General features: G+C 53.7%; 9 protein-coding genes across 9 annotated transcripts; 3 read left to right on the top strand and 6 right to left on the bottom strand.

The window, feature by feature from the left end:
* Positions 1-420: 420 nt before the first annotated feature.
* BJX67DRAFT_363969 (uncharacterized protein) lies at positions 421-2,205 on the top strand. Its single transcript, XM_071030138.1, has one exon. The coding sequence runs from the start codon at positions 704-706 to the stop codon at positions 1,550-1,552; it is 849 nt and encodes a 282-aa protein (XP_070882424.1). The 5' UTR covers positions 421-703; the 3' UTR covers positions 1,553-2,205.
* BJX67DRAFT_363968 (AP-2 complex subunit mu) lies at positions 2,206-4,022 on the bottom strand. The gene is made up of 3 exons (XM_071030137.1): positions 3,616-4,022; positions 2,539-3,547; positions 2,206-2,471 (listed from the first exon to the last, which is right to left on the bottom strand). The coding sequence occupies exons 1-3, from the start codon at positions 3,950-3,952 to the stop codon at positions 2,465-2,467; spliced, it is 1,353 nt and encodes a 450-aa protein (XP_070882423.1). The 5' UTR covers positions 3,953-4,022; the 3' UTR covers positions 2,206-2,464.
* A 109-nt stretch (positions 4,023-4,131) lies between these two features.
* On the bottom strand, positions 4,132-6,123 carry BJX67DRAFT_390659 (ERF4 family protein; the record flags this gene model as incomplete). The annotated part of the gene is made up of 2 exons (XM_071034663.1): positions 4,132-5,578; positions 6,051-6,123. 2 exons carry the CDS (start codon positions 6,121-6,123, stop codon positions 4,317-4,319), a joined length of 1,335 nt encoding a protein of 444 aa, XP_070882422.1. The 3' UTR covers positions 4,132-4,316.
* A 44-nt stretch (positions 6,124-6,167) lies between these two features.
* BJX67DRAFT_262096 (TMEM198/TM7SF3 family protein) lies at positions 6,168-10,246 on the bottom strand. The gene is made up of 5 exons (XM_071026362.1): positions 9,752-10,246; positions 9,554-9,689; positions 9,448-9,496; positions 9,001-9,388; positions 6,168-8,952 (listed from the first exon to the last, which is right to left on the bottom strand). The coding sequence occupies exons 1-5, from the start codon at positions 10,008-10,010 to the stop codon at positions 6,371-6,373; spliced, it is 3,414 nt and encodes a 1,137-aa protein (XP_070882421.1). The 5' UTR covers positions 10,011-10,246; the 3' UTR covers positions 6,168-6,370.
* Positions 10,247-11,134, bottom strand: BJX67DRAFT_262088 (uncharacterized protein). The gene has a single exon (XM_071026361.1). The coding sequence runs from the start codon at positions 11,036-11,038 to the stop codon at positions 10,484-10,486; it is 555 nt and encodes a 184-aa protein (XP_070882420.1). The 5' UTR covers positions 11,039-11,134; the 3' UTR covers positions 10,247-10,483.
* A 608-nt stretch (positions 11,135-11,742) lies between these two features.
* BJX67DRAFT_363960 (putative MFS transporter) lies at positions 11,743-14,118 on the top strand. The gene is made up of 3 exons (XM_071030136.1): positions 11,743-12,617; positions 12,684-12,930; positions 12,980-14,118. Exons 1-3 carry the CDS (start codon positions 12,242-12,244, stop codon positions 13,995-13,997), a joined length of 1,641 nt encoding a protein of 546 aa, XP_070882419.1. The 5' UTR covers positions 11,743-12,241; the 3' UTR covers positions 13,998-14,118.
* Positions 14,119-14,229: 111 nt separating this feature from the next.
* Positions 14,230-15,761, top strand: BJX67DRAFT_262039 (lysophosphatidic acid acyltransferase LOA1). The gene is made up of 3 exons (XM_071026359.1): positions 14,230-14,492; positions 14,550-14,790; positions 14,872-15,761. The coding sequence occupies exons 1-3, from the start codon at positions 14,462-14,464 to the stop codon at positions 15,626-15,628; spliced, it is 1,029 nt and encodes a 342-aa protein (XP_070882418.1). The 5' UTR covers positions 14,230-14,461; the 3' UTR covers positions 15,629-15,761.
* Positions 15,762-15,774: 13 nt separating this feature from the next.
* Positions 15,775-18,050, bottom strand: ilv3 (dihydroxy-acid dehydratase ILV3). The gene is made up of 3 exons (XM_071026360.1): positions 17,858-18,050; positions 16,365-17,770; positions 15,775-16,289 (listed from the first exon to the last, which is right to left on the bottom strand). The coding sequence occupies exons 1-3, from the start codon at positions 17,923-17,925 to the stop codon at positions 15,922-15,924; spliced, it is 1,842 nt and encodes a 613-aa protein (XP_070882417.1). The 5' UTR covers positions 17,926-18,050; the 3' UTR covers positions 15,775-15,921.
* Positions 18,051-18,212: 162 nt separating this feature from the next.
* Positions 18,213-21,022, bottom strand: BJX67DRAFT_363955 (putative protein kinase). The gene is made up of 3 exons (XM_071030135.1): positions 20,619-21,022; positions 19,057-20,556; positions 18,213-18,998 (listed from the first exon to the last, which is right to left on the bottom strand). Exons 2-3 carry the CDS (start codon positions 20,525-20,527, stop codon positions 18,451-18,453), a joined length of 2,019 nt encoding a protein of 672 aa, XP_070882416.1. The 5' UTR covers positions 20,528-20,556; positions 20,619-21,022; the 3' UTR covers positions 18,213-18,450.
* Positions 21,023-21,308: the final 286 nt, after the last annotated feature.

The raw sequence follows: 21,308 nt of genomic DNA, 5'->3' as shown, positions 1-21,308 counted from the left end.
TTACCGTGCATTGCAGGCTGCAATGGGATCCTCCGTCCCGCAGCGGCACGGGCCTTGGAGAGGGACTGTCGTCAGTTGAGATGATCCTGTCAAGGAGATTTACCAGGCCTTGCGTCATGCACCCCTCGAAGGCTCCTTTTCTCCTGTCTCCTCCACGATGGAAGTGCCCGGCCTGGAGCGAGGGCGTAGAAGATAAAGAAACCAGGGCGCAGGAGAGACAGAGAATAAGGGCAGTGCAGTACCAGTGCCCAGTGGTTCTATAATTATTCAAATTGACAGAAAGAAGCCTTTGTGTCCGAGTTGAGTCATTCAAGGTTCCAGTTGTGTTGATTTCCGCAAGCGGACTGGCGGCTCCACCGTGCTTGACTCCTTTTTCACATTAACTCACTTATCGCTCCCGCTGCCACTCGCACAACTTCGCCCCGTTCCCTCCCAAACACCGTCTCTCGTTTCATCGCTTTTCCATCCACCACCGTCCCTAACGCCCCGTCGCATCTCTCGGACCTCATCTATTCGAAAGCGCCCGTCTTGAAACACCACCCACACGTATTTATACATCCGTCTCTCGCTCCCCGCGCCTCGGGAGCCCTTCCGGCGCAAACGAGCGCCTGCCTGCGCAATCGCACAACCACCCCTCCACCACTTCGCTCGCTTCCATTTCTCAACAATACCCCCTCCGTCGCCCTAGTCGCAGCCGCGCAACATGTTGCTCCCGTCTGCGCTTTCCTGCGACCTGCGACGGTCGTCGCGCTTCACTCCTATGCGCTTGTTTTCGACGCCACCCCCCTCCAACGACGACAGCGGCCTCCCAGGCAACGGTCTACTCGGGACCTGTCGCGCACTCCAGTCACTCCTAAACGGCTCTCCAGCGCCGTCTCCGCGACGCGCGAGATCAGCTCGTCTCCAAAGCCCTCTGGATATCCGCCCAACACCTCCACCACCCGTCACCTCTTCGCGAAAACGCAGGACCTCTCCGAAACGATGTTCTTCAAAGCCTCTGTCGCCGAGACCCTCTCGTGGTCCGAACAAACGAAGGCGCAGCACCTACGAAGAAGATGTCGAGATGGAACTTGATCCTGATACTACACCGATGCCCTACGACATGAACTCCTACTCAAATCCCTCAACCCCCAAACGTCGCCGCCACCTACCTTACGATCTCCCTCTCGGCCTCTCCCAAACAGACTTCTACTCTCTCCATTCGCCACCCATCACAAAATCTCCTCCGTCACCAGAAAGACGACGCCAAAACGGCGCCAATCCACCACAATTCGACCCAGACGCACCACTCCCCTCAATCGAGGAGTCGGTCGAACTGGCTCCACCCACGGATGACATGTCCTGGTCAGCAGACGATGACCAGCGCCTGGTCGAGATGGTGCTAGAAAAGTTTCAGCTCTCCAAGCGTGACTGGGACGAGTGCGCGCGGCGCATGGGCAAAGACCACGCGAGCGTTGGCCAACGGTGGCAGGCCCTTGTTGGGGAGGGCAATGTGGGCCTACGACGGGGGAGACGTATGGTCCGCAGCCGCATTCATAAAGACTGGATGTGAATTTTCCCACTTATCATCATCTATACCGGAGTTTCTGGCGCTGAATACCCATCCTTTACTGCTATATTTATACCTGTGCATATCACCTCGACAATTTGTATCACTACCATCTCTTTTGTCTACTTTTTTTACTTCTCCATCTGAGCACGATGCTCCTGGCCATCTTTACCTACCTATCTAATCTGTACTTTATATATCTCTGTGCCTGTGGCCCTCTTTTTTTCCCTTTCCTTTCCTTCTCCTCACGCTGGCCTGTGTTATTATCTATCTATATATCTATCTACCTTCTTACCACTCACACATTCATTCCTTCAATCCATCTTGCATCTACTTTCCTCCTGGGTTATATAGTTGGGTCTGTTGTATCATTTCCATTCCCTTGTGTAAATCGGTGGCCTTCTCTCTACTCGAGTGCTTCCTATATTCTAGTGATATATCTGGCTGTCGAGCTTGCTACTATATTGCGATATGCTGTACTGCACTCCTAGTCACTAGTCAGCGACTGAATCTATTCTCCGTATATTTCACTCCATTGCTGATTGCCAGGGCTGGGTATCGATCCCGTAACTTCAATTCTCTGGGGAAGAACCAGAATCGGAACCGGGACCAATTTCTTGGACATCTTGTGGCTGAAGTTGTGTCAGACATGCTGGAGGATATTTTCTGCATTGGGGGGAATGCGCTATAATTTGAATATAATGGAGTTGCATAGGTAGGGTACCAGTGCTATGACCTGTGTCACGTATGGATATGTGGCTAACTAACTAACTGACTGACTATCAACGCCGAACACCGAACACCGAGCTCAACAACCAGCAAGATAAGTAGTGGATAAACAAGTAGAAAATGGGTGTCATTGCCAGACTGGACTGGACCAGTCTTTTCTCTCTTTGTGACGGTGTACGTGATTGATTAGAATCTATGTCAAGTTAGCAAGTTCGAGGAGAGACAGAAACAGAAGGGCCTTGAAGAGGCCGGGGACATACCGAATCTCATAACTCCCTGCCCTCGTCATATACCGCACCCACTTCACGCTGCTGTAATTGTTCTTCTCGAACACCTTCAGATACCGCACCAGCAACCCGGAACTCGTAAACATGAGCAGGGAGAAACTCAGACTCAGCGGCGGCCGACTCCAAGCCTTCTGGTTCGTCATGCTCGTTAACGCCGCCTCCGCCGTGAGGACGTACTCACTCCCGCCGGAGAACCGGGCAATCTTCCAGACGATATTATTGTGTTCGGGCTCGTACTTCGCGCGGCCCTGCGAGGTGCGCTCGGTCGTCTTTGCCGTGTTGAGCGGGGTCGGGATGCGGATGATGACGTTTGTCGCGAAGAGCTTGGACGAGTAGTTTGCCTTGATGGCGACGCTGTACTCGACCTTTGTGGTGCCGATCTCGCGGACGATCGGGTGCACCTTGAAGGGGAGGTTCACGTTCTCTGTGGCGCGGTAGCGCATGAGCTCGAATTCGCCGTCCGGCGGGACGAACGAGATGATCCGGTCTGCGTCGAAGCGGCCGAGTTTCACGCATTGGTGGAATTGGCAGTCTTCGAGCGTTACGGACCCCGCTGCGGCGCGGGTCTTCGCGCTTCCCACGCCCATTTTGTTTTCTCCCCCTCCTAATGAGCCGCCGCGGGTACTACCGCCGGGGCCGGCGGCGTCGTTATCGAGGAGAAGGCGATCGTTGAGTCCGAATTTGCACTCTGGGGTTCCAGAGAGATAGGCACGCATGACGATTTGGCCGTTTACGTCTGCGCGGAGGACCGTCCCCGTTGCGGACATGAGGAGGTTCACGTCCTCGATTACGTCGACAAAGGCCTCGTTCTTGCGGTATTTCACGTCGGCACGGCGCCAGGAGAGGGCACCTGTTGCCTGTTGGGTTATCCGGCTCGAGTCGGTCGGGTTGTTTGCTATTGCGGATTTCACGCCCTCGGTTGTGATGTACATCTTCAGTGTGTCTGTTTCGGTGTTTTGTGGGTATCCGAAGTCGAGGATCTCTAGGATTAGGAAATTGATCAGAACTCGCAGTCCAGTCTATTTAGGAGAGAAAAGAGGAATGAAATACCATCCAAAAGCTCATAAATCAGCACGAAATTATTCTTCACGGCTTCCTCATCGAACTTCCCAAAATAGCTCTTCCCCAGCAACACAAGCCGGTACAGGAACTCGAAGATGAGCGCCGCATTCGCATTGCTCTTCGTCACGGCAACAAGGTAGATATTCTCGTGCTTGACGTGGCTGAACGTCGTCGAGCCGAGGGTGAGGATGGGCGAGCGGACCTGGGGGTTGGAGATGACCTGGATGCGGAAAATGTCTGCGAGTCGCGGGCGGCAGTCATTGCGGAAGGCGCGGAAGATGAGGTTTTCGCCCTTTTGGTTGAAGATGAGGATCCCGGAGAGCATTGTGCGTTTGTGAGGCGTGTGGGAGTGAGTGTGTTGGGGGGGGTAAGTGTTGGGTGAGGGACGAGGTGGCTTCAAGCTGAGCTGTTGCGCCAGGAGAAGTTCCCGCGATCGACGGAGCTCCGCGCAGCTCCTGGTCCACTGCTGTAAATCTAGATGATGTATAGAAAATTATGATTTACCTCTACAAAAAAGCTGAGCTAATTAAATTCTTGAATGTACACAAATATCGAGATTATGTGGTTGAGTTGGTATCACTGATATAGACATCATCTCATCGGTTGAGACTGAGATGGGGAAGGAAGAAGAACCCAAAGCCGCTAATGCACAGAGTCGAAAACTAATATGAGGGTATAAGCGCATCATCTCATCCGCGACTGTCCGGCCCCGTGCCAGGGCGAGAGCGGTTCCCCTCGCTCGGCACGATGCCGACCTTCGGATCAGGAATCTGGATGTCCAGCGACATGTACGCTGTCCGCCGCAAGCTCCAGATACGCACCCCGTCCTTTGCACCAACCTCCCGGTTCCACTTCTCCAACCAGTCCTCTACGCGCTTGAGATGGCCCTTGATTGCCGGCGCTCCTAGATCCTCCCAAATCCAGCCAGTGACCAACCCGAGCACTCCGTCCAGCCAGTTACGGAAGCTATAGGGGTTGAAGGCGCTCGTAAGCTCCTCATTTATCGTCGCGATCACCCTCCGGAACTCCTGTTCAGGCAGTAACGGGTCGAGAATCTCCGGATACAGATTGGAAAACGTGGGCGCAAGATCGCCCTTGTCCATCCAATCTCGCTTGATCCGAATAATGCGTGTGGTCAGGTACTCGTCCGACCCGAGCGGCACATGTGGGTTGATATGTGGAAAGCAAGGATGGGCCGGACCCCATGCCAACTCCTCAGCAACATCAGGCTCCCCGCTCGGGCCACCGGGATTCGAAGGGATCGACGCTATTTGCGACTGTGACCGAAGGGAATGCTGTGATTGCACATGACGCGGGCGGTCCGCTTCTGGACCGGCCGTGTTCTCCATATCTAGTGGGATGTCCTCAAATGCGCCGCTCTGTCTCTGCGCTCGAGGCACCGCAATGCTAGACCGGCCGCTCTCCGACTCGTACTGGCTGTGCTCTACCACCAGGCTGTTTGGAGACGGCGTCAGCCGGCTGCGACGCCGCTCTGGGATCGAGAGAAGGGGGTATGCGTCGCGGTGAGACTCGAGCGGGAGATTCTCGTTAGAAACCTGGGACGGGTGAGGTACTGTGATGGGAGTGTTGCGAGGAACGTAGTTGACGGGATTAGCAAGCCGGACGGCGGGGGGTCGCAGGATCTTCGGCGTCGCCCAGGAAGGTTTTCGTAGGCGCGAGGCTCGAGCTCGAACAGGAGGTGTTTCGATCTCCAATGGTTCGAATGGTGGCAGGGCTGTGGACTGATGGCGGTGGACGGTGGTGCGCGGGGGAGGAAGCGCAGGAGGCGGCTCTTGAATCTGGGGCGGTGATATGAGAGGGCGATCGCGGGCGGGAGTCGAAGGCGCCGTTTTCGGTGGAGAGAGGGAGCGAGAGGCGAAAGAGGAGAGGAGCGAAGAGGAAGGAGGGGAAGCCGTGGTGAAGGAGCGGAATTGCAGAGGCGAAGACCGAGCTGGAGGGAGCGGGAGAGGAGAGCGAAGAGGAGAGGGCCAGGGGGCGCTGTGATTGGCCGAGAGTGGAGGAAAAGGGGTGCACTGGCTGCAATGGACAAAGAATGGTCTGAGCTCGACATCCACAGAAAAATTTATTGGTTTCGGGCAGTTAATCTGAGAGGAGAGACTGTCCAGCGGCAGATTGATGACTTTGAAAGAGAATTGACTGCGAGTTGGCAGAGGAGGTCAATTGGATGCATCGATTCGGCTCTGTGCAGCAGGACAACGCAGGAGCGAACAAGAGAAGCTTGAACGAGAGACCGAATGGGAACGAAATCAAAGAGTCACAGGAACAGACGAAAGAAGAAGAAGAAGGACTTGAAAAATAATATTTAAGTCTCTTCATCCCAGCTCCAGCCTTCCGGGAAGCACCGGGCTCGCCAGCGATTAATAAATAGAAAGCGTATTAATAGCTCCAAGTAAGGATCCAACCTTCCCAATCTCGGCCGTCTTTCAAGAGGGAGACTCGCTGAGCGCTCCAAAGCACTGGACTCCTGTCTGACATGACGACTTCACTCTCACAAGGTCGCTGAGAGATGCAGATCGATCGCCCGAAATTAAGACCGACCTGCACAAGGCTTTGCTGGTGCGTTTACGAATCCTTCATGACTTCATCTCTTCTCCGCTCAGTACTTTTCTCCCGTCCAGGGATCGACACTATACAAAACAAACATGGAGTAATAGGGGCTACATGCATCACTAACATCGTCACAAAATGAAACAACTCTTGGACAGTCGTGGCCAATCACCCATCATCTCACCCGGTTGACGCTTCGATTGGCCTTCGCTTGCATCCGCCGCAAGGCCTCTCGATGCAATTCGCTCATGTCGCCTCGCTGCATCCCGTCAGCGATCTTGTCTCCGATGCTGCTTGACGAGGCGTTGCGCTGTCCCAATTGCCCGAACGGCGACGCGCTGCGCTCACTGGGCGCAGTGGCAACTGTTGAACGGGTGGTGAGTTTCAGCGGATCGCTCCGCTCCCTGAGATCTTCTCGGACCGACTCACGCCATGCCGCTAGAACCGCCGGAGAGTTGGCTCTTGACGGTACACCACTGTGGCTCCACCTCGGCGGCGGGGGGTGGGCGCTGGCCGGAAATGCATTCGGAGGAGCTTGGTGGTGGAGCATTGTACGGCGCTGAGACAGAGGTATATCGTCGTCGTCCTCTTCCGCTATCGTGAACGTGGACGAGTGTCGGGGCGAGAACTCGGTGGGCGAATAACCTGGACTTTGTCGCACGTATGCATCAGTTGGGAGGGAGAGAGAAGATAGCCGGTTTCGCATCATATCCTCGCGCACGGCGATAAGCGGCGGAGGACCTTTCCATTTCGCTTTCGACCTCCCGCTGTCCTCTCGGCGCGGATCCGCCGCCGAAACGTTCGATAGTAGCGTGATCGAAGAGGAAGTGGCAATACTACCTAGTTGTGGTTGCACTGCAGGGGGGAAATGATAGGGAGAGTTCTGCCCCGAACCAACCAACAACCTAGAGAGCGGCCGAGGTAACTTAGATCGCCTCTGCTTTTTCTGTGAACTAGTACAAGGGTCATGCGGACAGGTTTCGTTTGCGTCCCTTGCGGAAAGAACCCGAGACTCAACCGCTGGAGGTTGCGCATTCAGGGGTGTTTGCATGAGTTCCGTCACTTTGACTGGAGCGGCAGCCTCTTCTTCGTCGACCAGGCACTCTGGCCGTTCATCTTCAAAGGGCTGGATTGGTTCCAGTTCGGGGATATCGGCATTGGCTAGATGCTTCGCCCACTCATTCATGCGGTAGGTCTGAACGATTCTGGACATATGTTTTGGAAGCTGCTGCACTGTCTCTGCATCAAGTCGTCTCGGCTCCTCTTCCTTCTGCTTGAATGGGGCTTCGCTCGGAGGGTTGGTCTCGTGCTTCTCCGGGTTCCGTGGCACCAAAGGTATATTATGCTCTTTTGAGGACTTCTCGGCTGAATGGTATGTTGCGGATACCCTCTCTGGCTCCGAGTCCTCCTCAGTCTTCTCCTTTCCCTCCAGCTCCCGCGGCTGGCGCTTCCCCATCGGGCCATTTTCCGCTGCTACTTTCTCACCACATACACTGGGGATGTTCTTGCCTTGTGGCGATTGTGTATCACCCTTGGCAGTTTCCGCCTGTCTCCCAATCTCGCCTCTAACATCGTTTTCCGGGCTCGTCGGCACCCTTGCAGAGCTCTGTAGAAAGCTGTTTTCGCATTTGGATGGGAATTCCTCGGCTTCACCATGTTGGGAGCCTAGTTCCGTACCGCGGGCCTCTCCCTCGCATTCAGTCTTGTTTGATATAGACTCCCCAGCAGACATCTCCTTGCCGACAGACTCCTGAAGTCGTTTGGGTTCCGCATGGACCGACGTTTCTGGACTTATTGCATTCGCCTGGCTTTCGGAGGCGTGGGCTGGTTGCTCTGCAGCACCAGTAGTTGATTGCGGGCAATCATTGTTTGGATTTGTCTCCTCAGCCTCCATGGGTTGTTCCTCGTCCAACATTGCCTGGTAGTGGCTCTGCGCGGCAATAGTGTTGCGGTCCGAGTTGATATCATTGAAATCGTCGATAACACCTTGGGTGGAGGAAGCAATGTCATCATGAGCCATCAGAGTTTCTTGTGGCACGGGCATATGTCTGCTGCTGTTTCCCACGTATTCTTTGCGCGAAAGCGTTGTAGACAGTCGCTTTGAGTATACTGACCCTGTTTCGGAGCCAACCGTCGCCGTCATACCAGAGCTTCTGTCTTCTGCTGTCTCAGTGCCGCGGAATGCTTTGGGGCTGATGCTATCCTGGTCCCCGAGCGTCGGCGTTGCGCATATACTCCTCTCGTGCTCGTCCTTGCCGTCTTCCTGCTGCGCTTGGTAGCGCCTGGTGCTTCCGCTGCCATCTGAATCAGCATCATCATTCCCTCGGGCTCTGCAATCAGAGCAACGGTACGAAACTACTGAGTCGGAAATACTTTCCTCCTCCGGAGCTTCAACCTTTCTCAAGGCTTCTCCCCCGTCTGCAGAGCATATTTGGGAAGCGGCTGCGAGTTCCGGACTACTCCAAGAGCTTGAATCGGTTGCAGGATCGCCATACTTAGCCTCCCATTCAATTCGCTCTTTCACGTTATCCTCTTCCAGTCTTTTCACTGCTTCAGCCTCAGCTTCATCTTTCCGTTTCTGTTGTTCTTGGCGTTTATGTTCTTCTTTCGCCCTTCGATCTCGGACCATTTTCCATAGGCGTAATTGCGATATCACGCCCATGATAGCCACTATTACTGTGACAGCAAGCTCAACCTTGATGTAGCGAGTTACAGGGTAGGTGTTCGTTCCAAGAGGAAAGACGTCATCATTCAATGCTAGCCCCTTGTTAGCCGCGTATTTTACAGCCATTTGAATTCACTTACCCCAAATGTATAGCCAGAATTCCTTCAGGCCGGCCTTACTATAAAAATCAATCCCCAAACTTACGGCTGTCCCTCCCGACATTGATGTTGAGACGATTAAACCGTAAGGGCGTGTGTAACGGCTGAAGGAAATCGCGTAGAATCCCACGGAAATCGCTCCGATGAACCCGGTTTTGGCATCCGTCTCTGTGAGAAGGCCGCCTGGCCTTGTAGAAAGCAGCCACATGCTCGTACAAAAGCCCCCAAGCAGACATCCCAGCCCTTCAGACAGCTCTTTGAACACAATTGCGAGCGCGCCGAATGTGATCCCGGTGAAAAAGATCGCCACGAGATAGGCTCCTTGTATTGCGATTCGAACGGGAGGATTCATTACATAGACGATAAGAACCTAGTGAGGAATAGAACCGTGAGAATCTTCCACTCTAACCACGTAGCAAAGTCTCTTACCGTTACTCCCAAGCTAGTCAGGTAAGCGGAAGATAGGAAAACTTGAATCCTGGATGTGTAGTTAGTACAGCGACCCAACGGGAAGCGCAAGGCAAAAGGTGATTACCATAGATTCCGTACTCCGATCAGTGCAAGAACCGCACCAGTGACGAGTAAGATGAAGCCGCCCACCCCGAGGGCAGGTGTCACCACCGGTTGGAGTGGCAAGCTCCCCGGTGCAGTTGAGTTTGCTCCATTGTCGTCTGAGTGGATTATCAGCAGGGTAAGAGCATTAGCGGCGAAGGGAGCATCCGTTCTCACTCACCCTCATCTGTCGCTGACGCATTCAGTAACGGTACTGTAGTAGCAGATGTCGTAGTTGTGGTCGAATTCCCTGCCGATGTTGCGATACTGGTTGCGTTTGTAGGCGTCGCATCATGAGAAGCCTTAGTTGTACTCGAGTCAGTCTCCCGCGCAAGGAGGGCGCGGTTTTCAAGACGGTCAATCTCAGGGATCCGGACCACAAGCGCAAGCAATACGGGGAATAAGTAGGCGATCAACACAAGATGGGAATGCACCCTCATGCTGCGCGGTCCCGGAAGTGCAGGTCTCACAAATAATCGTAGGCTGGCCGTAGGATATGATCTTAGTTTCGAATGCCGCGATGAGCTCTTCTTCAGATACCCATTCCCATAACCTCTCGCGCGGACATGTACTTATCCAAAACACGGGTGCGGTTAATCAATAGTACGGCGATGCGCTGCAGAGCGCAAAAAACGTGGCGTCTGGAGGGACTCAGAAGGATACTTGCAGCGTCGTACGCGCCCTGTATGTAGATAGGCGCATGTGCTAACGAAAGGAGGCAAACGTGAGGAAAGTGGAAGAGAACAGGGAATGAGATTTGGCATGCGGTAAGTACATATTTGGCAGCAGGCTCGAAGGCGAAAGATTCCAGGATTTGAATTGTTGGGCTCAAGGAGCTTGCCCTGATAAGAGCTCACCTCTGGACCCAGTGGATTCAGATGAGAAATAGACTCGACGCATGGAGGGTGCAGGATTACCCACCCGGAGGGCTTGTCGATCCAAAAGGTAAAGACATGCGAAAGAGGGAGACACAAATCCAACGAGGCCAGTGTCGTACATCGCCCATCAGAAGTGAAGGTGATTGGATCAAAGTTGGGTGCCAGGGCCAGTCGCAAGTGCCAATCACACAGAAAGGAAGGCCCCCGCAATGTGTGCAGGTATCGGACGGACCTTCTTGCCTTCTTCGTGATACCCATTCAAGAAGACAAGATGCGGCATTGGCCCGATGTGCTGGAACCTCTGAACACTCCATCGAGAACCAACTCTGCTCTTCATGGATCAAACAGGGAGCTGTGACGAAACGAGTCAGGAGGCCGAGCGAAAGCAGTGACACAAAAGAGACAGACGATCTCCGACGGGCGAGACGGCTCCAAGGCATCAGTACAGAGATTATTATCGGTTTATCTGCGTGAACCGCGCCGATGCAGAGAAAAATGTGACTCGAGATTGTTGGCTTGACGAGTCCCTGCACTTGACCCCAAAGGCGACGTGATCTTGGCCAACAGCACTGGCCAACGATCGACGACATTCAGGCCCACGCTGGCACCGCACGCCACCTGTCGTTGGAGCCCACTTGTTGCCAGCTGCAGTCGACACGTCTCATCGAAAACCTTGGAGTGATTGGGCTCCAGTTCGCGAGAACAATGTTCATTGGAGCCTTGTCCTGAAAAAGCAAATTGTGGTCTGACTGGGCAAGAAACAAAGTCAAGTTTGAACATTTTCACTCAGGGGTAATGACCAAGTCAGCAACCATACAAAACCCTTCCGTTTTCTGGACCTGCATGAGGTCCTTGGTGCCTGGACAGGTGAACATTTTCTCTGCTGAGGTGTCAGCATGAGCGGCTCTGTGTTGGCACAGACTATTCAATTCGATGAATCTTTTGAGGACAAACGACGCCGCCGAGAGAGTTGACATCGATCGGGCTGTCGTTGGGATGCACGAAGGGATGCGGTGAGGAGAGCGCCGATACTTTGTCGAGAGACGCACAAGGGTGGCGAAGGCGTCGTTGACTTCTGCTAGGGGGTTTCGAGCTAAGACCGGTGTGATATTGCTCCCAAATGGGGGAAGGGATGATGAATCGTCCCATTCAAGGTCTTGGATTACTCGTTCCGAGAGCGAAAGTCGAAACATGAAAACCTGAAAAGAGATGCAGGCCTTGCTCTGCATACATTTCTGGACAGCTCAGGCGAGTTTCAGACTTGACTGCATGCAAGAAGCCAGAAGTACAGATCCCGTGATATCATCACGTGCTACACGTGATGCGGTATAAATAGGAGAGCACGGCACCTGCAATGTTCATGCCATACCTATCTTGGACTAGATTAGCGTCGATCATCAACCTGGGCAATCTTGGACGAGTGTGACGAAGCATGCATAACCTTTGATCAAAGACTTGACAAAACACCTTGAATTGAGAGAAAAGCATTCAGCGAGCAATAACATGGAGTAATTCCATCTATACAGTTTAACCGTGTCAAGAATCTCAATCCACAAAGCTCCATGTTGGAAGTTGAAATAGCAGAGAGAGCCGGGAGTTCGAGTTGCCAGCTCAGCCAACAAGCTTCAGGCCCCCTGGATCTCAGCTGCTCACCAACCTTCCACCCACCCCCGGGAATGCGTCTGCCTGTCGTCTCTCTCCTCATCTCAGAGAGAGGGTGAATTTGTCTTTCTATATATACATTGCTGATACCCATCATATTCCCGCAAGTGACTGTAAATGGAAACGACATAATGCCCCCTGAATTCCAGCACCAGGATCCGCGCGACAGCGAGGATGTCCCGTTCCTCTCGCAGCATGACAACGAACGTCCCTCCTTCGACAGGCGAAAGGAAGAGGAACGTGTGGTTATCAACGGCGCTATCCGGTCTCGGCTCATGATCACACTCTTCACCATGGTCCTCGCAGTTGAAGTCGGGTTCGTAATGGCCGGGGGACCGATGACCCGCATTTACGAGTCGATTGCTTGTCGCGAACACTATGCGCAATTTGACCCAGCCAAAATCGGGTCTGACGGCCAGGTTGCTGAGGAATTGTGCAAGGGGAAGGAAGTGCAGAGCGAGGTTGCAGCCGTGAAAGGGTACATGGAGTTCTTCGAAGGAGTTATAAGTGTGTAACCTCCAGATTTCGCGATACATGGTACTGTCGGAGGATTTGGCTAATGTTTGTGCTCAGGTGTTTTCCTGGCCGCCCCTTACGGTCTGCTGGCAGATCGATTCGGCCGGAAGTGGGCGCTTTGCTTTGGCATTCCGGGGTTTATCCTTAATTGCATTATTATGTTCATTGTGATGTGGTTCTCTGATATCTTTCCCCTTCGGGCTGTGTGGGCGTCTTGCTTGACTTTTGTGTTTGGGGGAGGGCCCGTCGTTACTCTTGCTATTATCTATACTATGATGGCAGATGTGACGACGGAAGAAGAGAGGTGAGTAATCCCTTTGTTTCCACATGTTCGAAACTAACCAAATGCCCAGGGCGTTGATGTTCTTTCGATTCGGCGTCGCAAGCATGGGCGCCGACTTTATTTCCAGTGCTGCAAGTTCATACCTAATGGTTTTGAACCCCTGGATTCCTTTACTCATTGGATGGAGTGTTGTTGGCGTGGGTGTTTTCCTGGCCTTGTTCCTGCCGGAGACGAGAGATGCGGTTGTACCCGGGTCCTTTGGAAAGGCATCCGAGATGGAACTCGATCGACTATCATCCACGAACGATGACCATAGGATTTCGTCCGAAAAGTTTAGAGCAGATCCAATGGACGATACCGAGGACGATCTAGGGGAGAATATTCCCTTCGCCGTGAAGACGAAACACAGGTCGTTCGCTTCACTCGCTTCCACGATTCGGTCAACCATAACCCCGTATGGCTTCATCTTTCGCGCGAAGCGCGTCCTTCTCCTTCTCACGGCTTTTTTGGTCTATCGCCTTAGCCGCGGCTCTTCCTGGTTTTTGGTTCAGTACATCTCTGCACGATACAGCTGGACCTTAGCCCAAGCGAACCTCCTCATCTCATTTAAACCAGCTTTAACAATCCCCCTTTTTCTTCTGATCATTCCCGCCATCTCCAAGCGCATGCTGCGGCGCATGAAATCAGACCAGAAAGACCTCCAGCTTGCCCGAGCAAGTCTCATGTTCCTCGTGGCAGGCACGCTGGGCATCGGATTATCAACTTCCATCGGGATGCTCATCCCCAGTTTGATTATACAAACATTGGGCTCTGGATTTGTCTATCTGACGCGGTCATTGATCACGACGCTGGTGAGGCGCGATGAAACCGCGCGGTTGTTTACCGTTATCGAGGGTTTACAAGCTATTGGCAACGTTATTGCCAGTTTATCCATCACGACGGTCTTCCAATTGGGCCTTGAATTAGGAGGGCCATGGATCGGCCTTGCGTGGATGATGACATCCACGGCATTCTGCTTTGTTGGGGTGGCCATCTGGGCGTTCAGGCTGCCTCCCCCTGCGGATAAACCTGAAGATCACGCGGATTGAACCCGCGCGACACTTGCAGATATAACGGCATTTGTACATATATGACGGACTCCTGGCTAGCATTGTATATATAGAGAGAGCGTATATAGAATAGGAGTGTCAAGTGTTCTTTGCAGCAGACGATGAGGCATGGTATGTTATTGCCTCAGGCACCAAGGCCGCAACTCACATGTCAGGGAATGAAATCATAAATGGACGACGAGCTGAGTTGTGCTTTCCTTTCCTCACCTCGTCCAAGACACAATTCAGGGAGTTGAAACCCGTCGACAACTTGAGGGACGAGAGTTTATTCGGCACTTACTTCATCGAACCTTCCTCTTACGCTGCTCTTGTGGCAATACTTATTACTTCTACCCACCCACATCCATTTCACTGTCTCTTGCAATGACCATATAGCACAAGCTTCCCCACGTTTAGCTGCTCTCTGTCGACATTTTTATTCTTTCGTTCACGCTCCCTTCCCCATGGAGAGGTTCTCCCAGTTTCGCGACCGAGGTGTGCACCCTCATTGGCCCTAAATACTATAAATCAACTCTAACATCCCACCTTTAGGAACCGGTATCGCTCCTTTCCTTCCCCTCCCACTGCAACCGGAGCGTGACTGGCCCCTCTTGATACGGAGACTCCTATTCTATATTCGGCTTCCGTTCTTTGTGTTTGCCTTTGTGGGCTATTTTCTCGTGCTGCAATGGCTCCCCCTCGGCTCGTTGGTTAAAAAAGCGGCGCTGTGGTGTATACTCGGGATACCCGGTATTTGGTGGGTTGATCTTCAAGTGGACGGTGTGCGGAAGGGGTGAGTCTCCTGTTTTACTTAGACCAGAATCCTACAGACGACATGAATGTCAGGAAGTGTGTGCTAACGGCCTATTGGCAGGTCTCTTTCGAAGCAACGGTCCCGTCTCCCAGGTCCTCGCTCCGTCATCGCGGCCTCCTTCACTTCTCCCATCGACCCACTCTATCTCGCTGCCGTATTTGACCCCGTCTTTACTGCCTCGTACCCCACCACCCGAGAAGTAGAGGAGATCTCTCTCCTCACAGCAATGTTCAGTGCCTTCTTACCACCAGAGCTCTCTCCTCATCGCAACGCGGAAACCACGACTCTCGCTTCCCTATCGCGCAAATACCCCAACCGCCCCATCGTCACCTTCCCCGAATGCACAACCACAAACGGCCGCGGCATCCTCCCCCTCTCTCCGGCGATAACAGACGTGGCGCCAGACGCGAAGATCTTCCCTATCTCTTTGCGCTATTCCCCGGAGGACGTAGTGACCCCACTACCGGATTCCTATACAAACTTTTTCTGGGCTCTCCTGAGCAGACCGACGCATTGTATTCGAGTGCGGATCGCCGAAGCCGTCTTGCCCGGAGGCCGGCAGCCTGGTGTCAGCGCGCGGGTCAAAAATTCAACTTATGATACAAATTACTTTGATATACTTGAAGAGGTAAGTGCGTCTAAGGGTGGGCAGGCGTCGACGTCGGAGAAGCTAGAGGTTGATCTTAGCCCGGCTGATAAGGTCATCCTCGATGCTGTCGGAGATTCGCTCGCGAGGTTGGGACGAGTGGGGCGGGTAGGCTTGGGGGTTCGCGAGAAGAAGGAATTTGTGCGGGAGTGGAGGCGGACGGAGGTGTGATAGTTCGGGTCGGATTATAATTATTGAGTAAAATCGGATTCATGATATCTTTGTTGATGGGGTTTGGCGGTAGATTCTAGATAGTAACACATGCCTCTTATCCCCTACTCTGCTATAGGGATCGATCCGCCCGTAATCAGCAGCAATCAGCCCACAGTGGGGACGATGGAAGAAAGGAAGGAAACAAGGAAACGCTTTTCTGATCTCTAAATCCTACCAAGCCAAAACCAGCTATCACAGACAAGACTCAACTCATAAGGTATACAATGTACCCCTCACCCAGTACAGAGAATTTAATCCAACGCATCCGTAATACACCCAGAGCTCGCATCCTTAACATTCCGCGCATACTTCCCGAGCGTCCCACGCAGACTCAGACCCGTCTGCGGCAGCTTCCCCGCAGCATTATCAGCCTCCCACTGCTTGCGTCGCGCCGCGAGCTCCGTCTCTTCGACGTGCAGGTCCAGCACGCGCTTCTCGGCGTCGATCGTGATCTTGTCGCCGTTGTGGACGAGGCCGATGGGTCCGCCGACGGCGGCTTCGGGGACGATGTGGCCGATTAGGAAGCCGTGGGAGCCGCCGGAGAAGCGGCCGTCTGTGATTAGGGCGCAGGAGTTGCCGAGGCCGGCGCCCATGAGGGCTGAGGAGGGTTTGAGCATTTCTGTTGTCGGGGGAGTTAGTAGCGGCGACGGAGACGGCTAAGGGGGGAACGGCGGGGACGGGGTGGTTAACTTACCAGGCATACCGGGCCCGCCCTTGGGGCCGGTATAGCGGATAACGACGACGGTTTTCTCGTCTTTCGAGATTTCATTACGTTCGAGGGCAGCAATGAAGTCGTCTTCGTGGTCAAAGACGCGGGCCTTGCCGGTGAAGACTGTACCCTCCTTCCCGGTGATTTTCCCGACACAGCCGCCTGGTGCTAGGGAGCCGCGGAGGATCTGGATGTGGCCGGTTTCCTTGATGGGGTCGGAGAACGGGCGGATGATTTTCTGGTCGGCCGGGAAGTCGGGGACGTTCTCGAGGTTTTTGGCGAGGGTTTCGCCGGTGACGGTGATGCCAGACCCGTCGATGACGCCTTCTTTGAGTAGGAATTTGAGAAGAGCCGGGGTGCCACCGATGTTGTGCAGATCTGCCATCACGTATTTGCCGGAAGGTTTGAGGTCCGCGAGGAAAGGTGTACGGTCGGAGACGGCTTGGAAGTCGTCGATTGTAAGTTTGATGCCGACGGAGTCGGCGATGGCGATGAGGTGGAGGACAGCGTTCGTGGAGCCGCCAGTGATGTTGACGACAATCATGGCGTTCTCGAAAGCTTGGCGGGTCATGATGTCTGAGGGGCGGATGTCCTCGACGAGCAGTCGTTTGATGGCCTCTCCTGCGCGGGTACACTCGTCGTACTTCGCCTGGGACTCCGCGGGGTTGGAGGAAGAGCCCGTGAGGCTCATGCCCATTACTTCTATGGCTGTGGCCATCGTGTTTGCTGTGTACATGCCACCGCAAGCGCCGCCTCCAGGGCAGGCGTGGCGGATGATATCGAAACGCTGGGGTTCGGAGATCTGCCCGCTAATGTATTGACCGTAAGCTTGGAAGGCGGAGACAATGTCGATGTCTGCATTTCCTTGCATTGACGCGCAGCCAGGCTTGATTGTTCCGCCGTACACCATCAAACTGGGACGATTCACTCGTCCCATTGCCATCAAGACACCAGGCATGTTCTTATCACAACCAGGGATACTGATGTTGGCGTCATACCACTGGCCACCCATGACGGTCTCAATGGAGTCGGCGATCAAGTCTCGGCTTTGTAGCGAATAACGCATACCGTCTGTGCCCATACTAATTGCATCGCTGACACCAACGGTGTTGAACTGGAACCCAATGAGGCCGGCCTTCTGGACTCCCTCGCGAACACGATTGTTCAGGTCCAGAAGGTGCATGTTACAAGGGTTGCCATTGTACCAGACGGACGATATACCGACCTGAGCCTTGTTCATGTCCGCCTCCGTAAGGCCAGTGGCGTACAGCATGGCCTGCGAGGCACCCTGGGAGATGGGCTGGGTGACATGGCGGGAGACCTTGTTCAGGACGGGCTCGTCGTCGGTAGGGGACGCTTTTTTCCTGGGGAGAGTGGTTGAAAGAGGGCGACTATGGGAAGTAGCGGTTAGTGAAAAGGTAAATGAATAGAAACATCACGATGTGAGGGTGCAATGGGACGGGGGAGGGGGAGAATACATTGGAGCTCGGTTGGCCAAGCTCCGCAGAGCAGTGGGCAGGCGGCCCCGAGTCTGTGAGAGAAGCATTGTTGTCGGTCCAGGTCACTGCTATCTGTTTGGGGGATAGAGACACCGCACAACACCCGAACGCTTAAATAAGGGTGAAGACCAGAAAAACGGCCGGTGTTCTGAGCGATGCTGGCCGTCGCAAGCCAAAACCGACGACAGAGAAGTTCTCCGCAGCGAAGTCGGGGTGCCGGAGTTAACCTTAAGCTCCCCGCCGGCCAATCAACAGCCGAGCTTAGTAAGAGGCTCGGTTCGCCTGACTTCTCGCATCACTACCCTCGATACTCCTCGAGAAATTTGGGAGAGAAAGTGAGTCCAATGGCTGATTCCACCTACGAGTAGTCGATTGCTGACCTTTCGGTATAGCCATTATTCAGTAAAAGAAACCACCAGCAAAGTATACGGCTAGGTTCTATGGGTATAACATCACGATCTAGCCAAACTCTCATCAACCGGAACCTGGGAATCATACATCGTAACATCAAACAGCAAGTAAGATCGAAGCAAGAAAAGCAATTACGGTAAAGAAGGCGGACGAGGCCGGCTCTAGGGGACTTCTTTATCACCCCTTTTCAGGCCCCCCGGCACATCAATCGCACCCTTCACCCATTCGAAGCCGGCTATCTCGCTGAGATGCTTTCGCTTTGTACTTCGTTTCAACAGCGACTCCACACATTCTCGGGATCCTTCCAAGTCCTTACCCTTCTCGGGGTCCCATTCGCCATCGCTATCGGCATACCGGTACCACGACCACTCACACCGTGCGATACGGTGCGGAGTCCGGGCTCGAAGTTTCGCAGGATCACCTCGAGTTCCGGGTAGCGCATCAAATGGAAGTCTGCTCTCCATCATAGCGTAGAGCAAGACCCCGAGAGCCCAGCCATCGGTGGAGCGCCCATCATATGGCTGTCCCATGAGGATCTCGGGTGCTGCGTAGTCCTCACTGCCACACCGAGTCCGTAAAAGCGGACTTTCTGGAGGCTCGGGGATTCTTCTAGAGAGACCTAGATCGCTCAGAGTTACTACAGCACGATCATAGGTGCGCCAGTTGGTATTTTTCTGCAGGACATCAGGCGGGATATTGACAAGAACGTCTAAAAGCAGTCAACCAGGTCAGCGCGAATTCAGTCACCAATAGGCTTCTGCACTCACTCTCAAGTTTTATATCTCGATGAACCACATAATTCTCATGCAAGTGACACACGGCCGCAACTAGCTCGGCGAATATGCGCTGGATGAGCCCCGGAGTCAAGGGCCTGGTGTTGTTGGAAACGACCTCGAAGAGATCGCCACCAGGACAATAATCCAGAACAAGGAGGGCGCGCTTCTCATCGCTTCCAAAGGCTTTTAGCTGCACTAATGATGGGTGATTGAGGGACTTTAGAATGTCGACCTCTCGTTTGAGTGAAACTTCCAGTCGCTCCTCATCCGCGCCCCCTGCTGGTCCGTGGTCGATGATTTTGATCGCAACGAGTTTCTGGGTAGCTGGCACTGTATCATGGTGACCGTCTCCAGAATCAACACTCTCTCCATTCTCCACGCGCACAGCCAAAGAGACTTGACTGAACGTTCCGTGCCCAAGTTGGTGAAGCTTACGATACAGTCTAGGTTGCTGGGTGCGGATGGATCGGACCGAGTATAGTTCCTCTGCATCTTGCGCATCCGACCGGACAATCACCGGTTGGTTATCGCCGACTCCGTATCCACTGCTCCGTGGAGGGGAGGGCGGACGAACTGTTGGCAAAGCAATTCCACGATGGACAGCTAGATATTGCTCCCGATGTAGGCTATTGGCCTTTGAGTCCGTACTCGAGGACGAAGTGATCCCCTGAAGCGCACCAGTTCCAGAGACAGCGACGGGGCGGGGTTTAACAGGGACGCCTCGACCTTGGGGGACGTACTCGCTCAAACTACGATTGCGCGCGTGTTTTGGGGCAGTGACTGTATCCAGATGTTTTTCACCGCTTGGAGTGGGCGTGATTCCAGTGGCCTTGCCTCGCGATCGAGGCTCCGAAGGTCCCGATAGCTGCGACGGTTCGCTCGGTCGTAAACTCAGACTTGACCCAGTCCTTGAGGCGATCGAGGAAGTCCGAGACAGTGACTGGGAGTCGCGACGTGGAGAAAGTCTCCATGGCGACGCACCGCCTGTGGGAGATGGTAGAGGGGTGATATCTCCCATGGCCATTAGTTGTGGAGAAGACAAAATAGAAGCTGGGGATAGGGAGCCCCCACTATGATTTTGTGCAGCCATCAAACCCCGCAGGCTTGGGGTGCGATGCGGAAGACTGTTTGAGGATATACTATGGTGAACAAATGCCTCCGCTTCCCTATGTGGGCTCATCTGACGAGTATTGGAAAAGTCGGTCCGTAAATGAAGCGAGGGCAGAGCGTGAGCGGCAATATAGTGCTCGTTATGGCTAGCATTGTGGATCGACTCCGTCGAGGGTGGTGTGTCGGTCGTCAAAGGCGCAGAGTCAAAGCTTTCGAGGCCTGGGCTCACCGGAGACTTTGGATGAAATTCATTGTCGCTCGAGGTTGTTGTTGCGCTAGCCCTGTGTAACTCGGGTTGATTGGCACAGGGTCGTGACCTCTCGGTCGGTTGGGAAGGTTCTGAGTTAACCATCGAACGAGTATGGGTCCCGACTGAGAAAGCTGCATCTGTATTAGATGACTTTCTATCGTTAAGGCGAGATTGAACGAAGCCAGAGCCATACTTGCGAGACCGTGCGGGAAAGATCGGGGAGCTGGTCCCTCAGGTCAATCCCAGGCGGTTGCACTGGAGTTTGAAGGGCCCTCAGGCCAATAATCGAGAAAAGAGTCAACTAAACAACGGTAGTCGCGAGTCAAAGCATCGAGAAGTCACAGATTCCGAAAGGAGACGATTGAGATAGTGAAGACACGGAGATGACAAAGAAAGGAAGTTGGAAGCGGATGGGGGCTGGTTTTCTAGGGCCGAGTAATGAGAGAAATGATCTCCGAATCAAATCGGTCACAAACAGCAACGTAATCTGCGCGGAGTAATTTTACGCCAGAAATAGAACTGGCGTACTTTAATTTCAACTTCAAAGCGCATCTGCAGGTCTGCGGATGCTTGGTGTTCAAGCAGGAAAATTTGGCTCAACCACGCGGGGTCAGCTGATGGCCTTTCTTTGCCCGCTTTGCGTCCTGCCGACGTAACTGCCTCCTGCTTTGGGCTTAGCGCTCCCCGCATTCAGTAATGCTCTGAATAGTTGGTCCTGAAGAGGCAATCAAGTTGCCTGATTAGGATGGCCAGCCATCTCAAATTCTTGATCATGTCCCATCGAGCGCCGGCCTGCCGCGGAAGGAAACCCGAGGCTCCCAGCGTTCGTTTCTTTCCCCTCAGGGGCTCACTCTTGATACTGCGAATCCAGCTGACGCTGAAA

The sequence above is a fragment of the Aspergillus lucknowensis genome (assembly GCF_044049455.1).
Source record: "Aspergillus lucknowensis strain CBS 449.75 chromosome Unknown BJX67scaffold_52, whole genome shotgun sequence".
Classification (NCBI taxonomy): domain Eukaryota; kingdom Fungi; phylum Ascomycota; class Eurotiomycetes; order Eurotiales; family Aspergillaceae; genus Aspergillus; species Aspergillus lucknowensis.
Note: the sequence above shows the minus strand (reverse complement) of the source record. Positions and strands in the feature narration are given on the sequence as shown.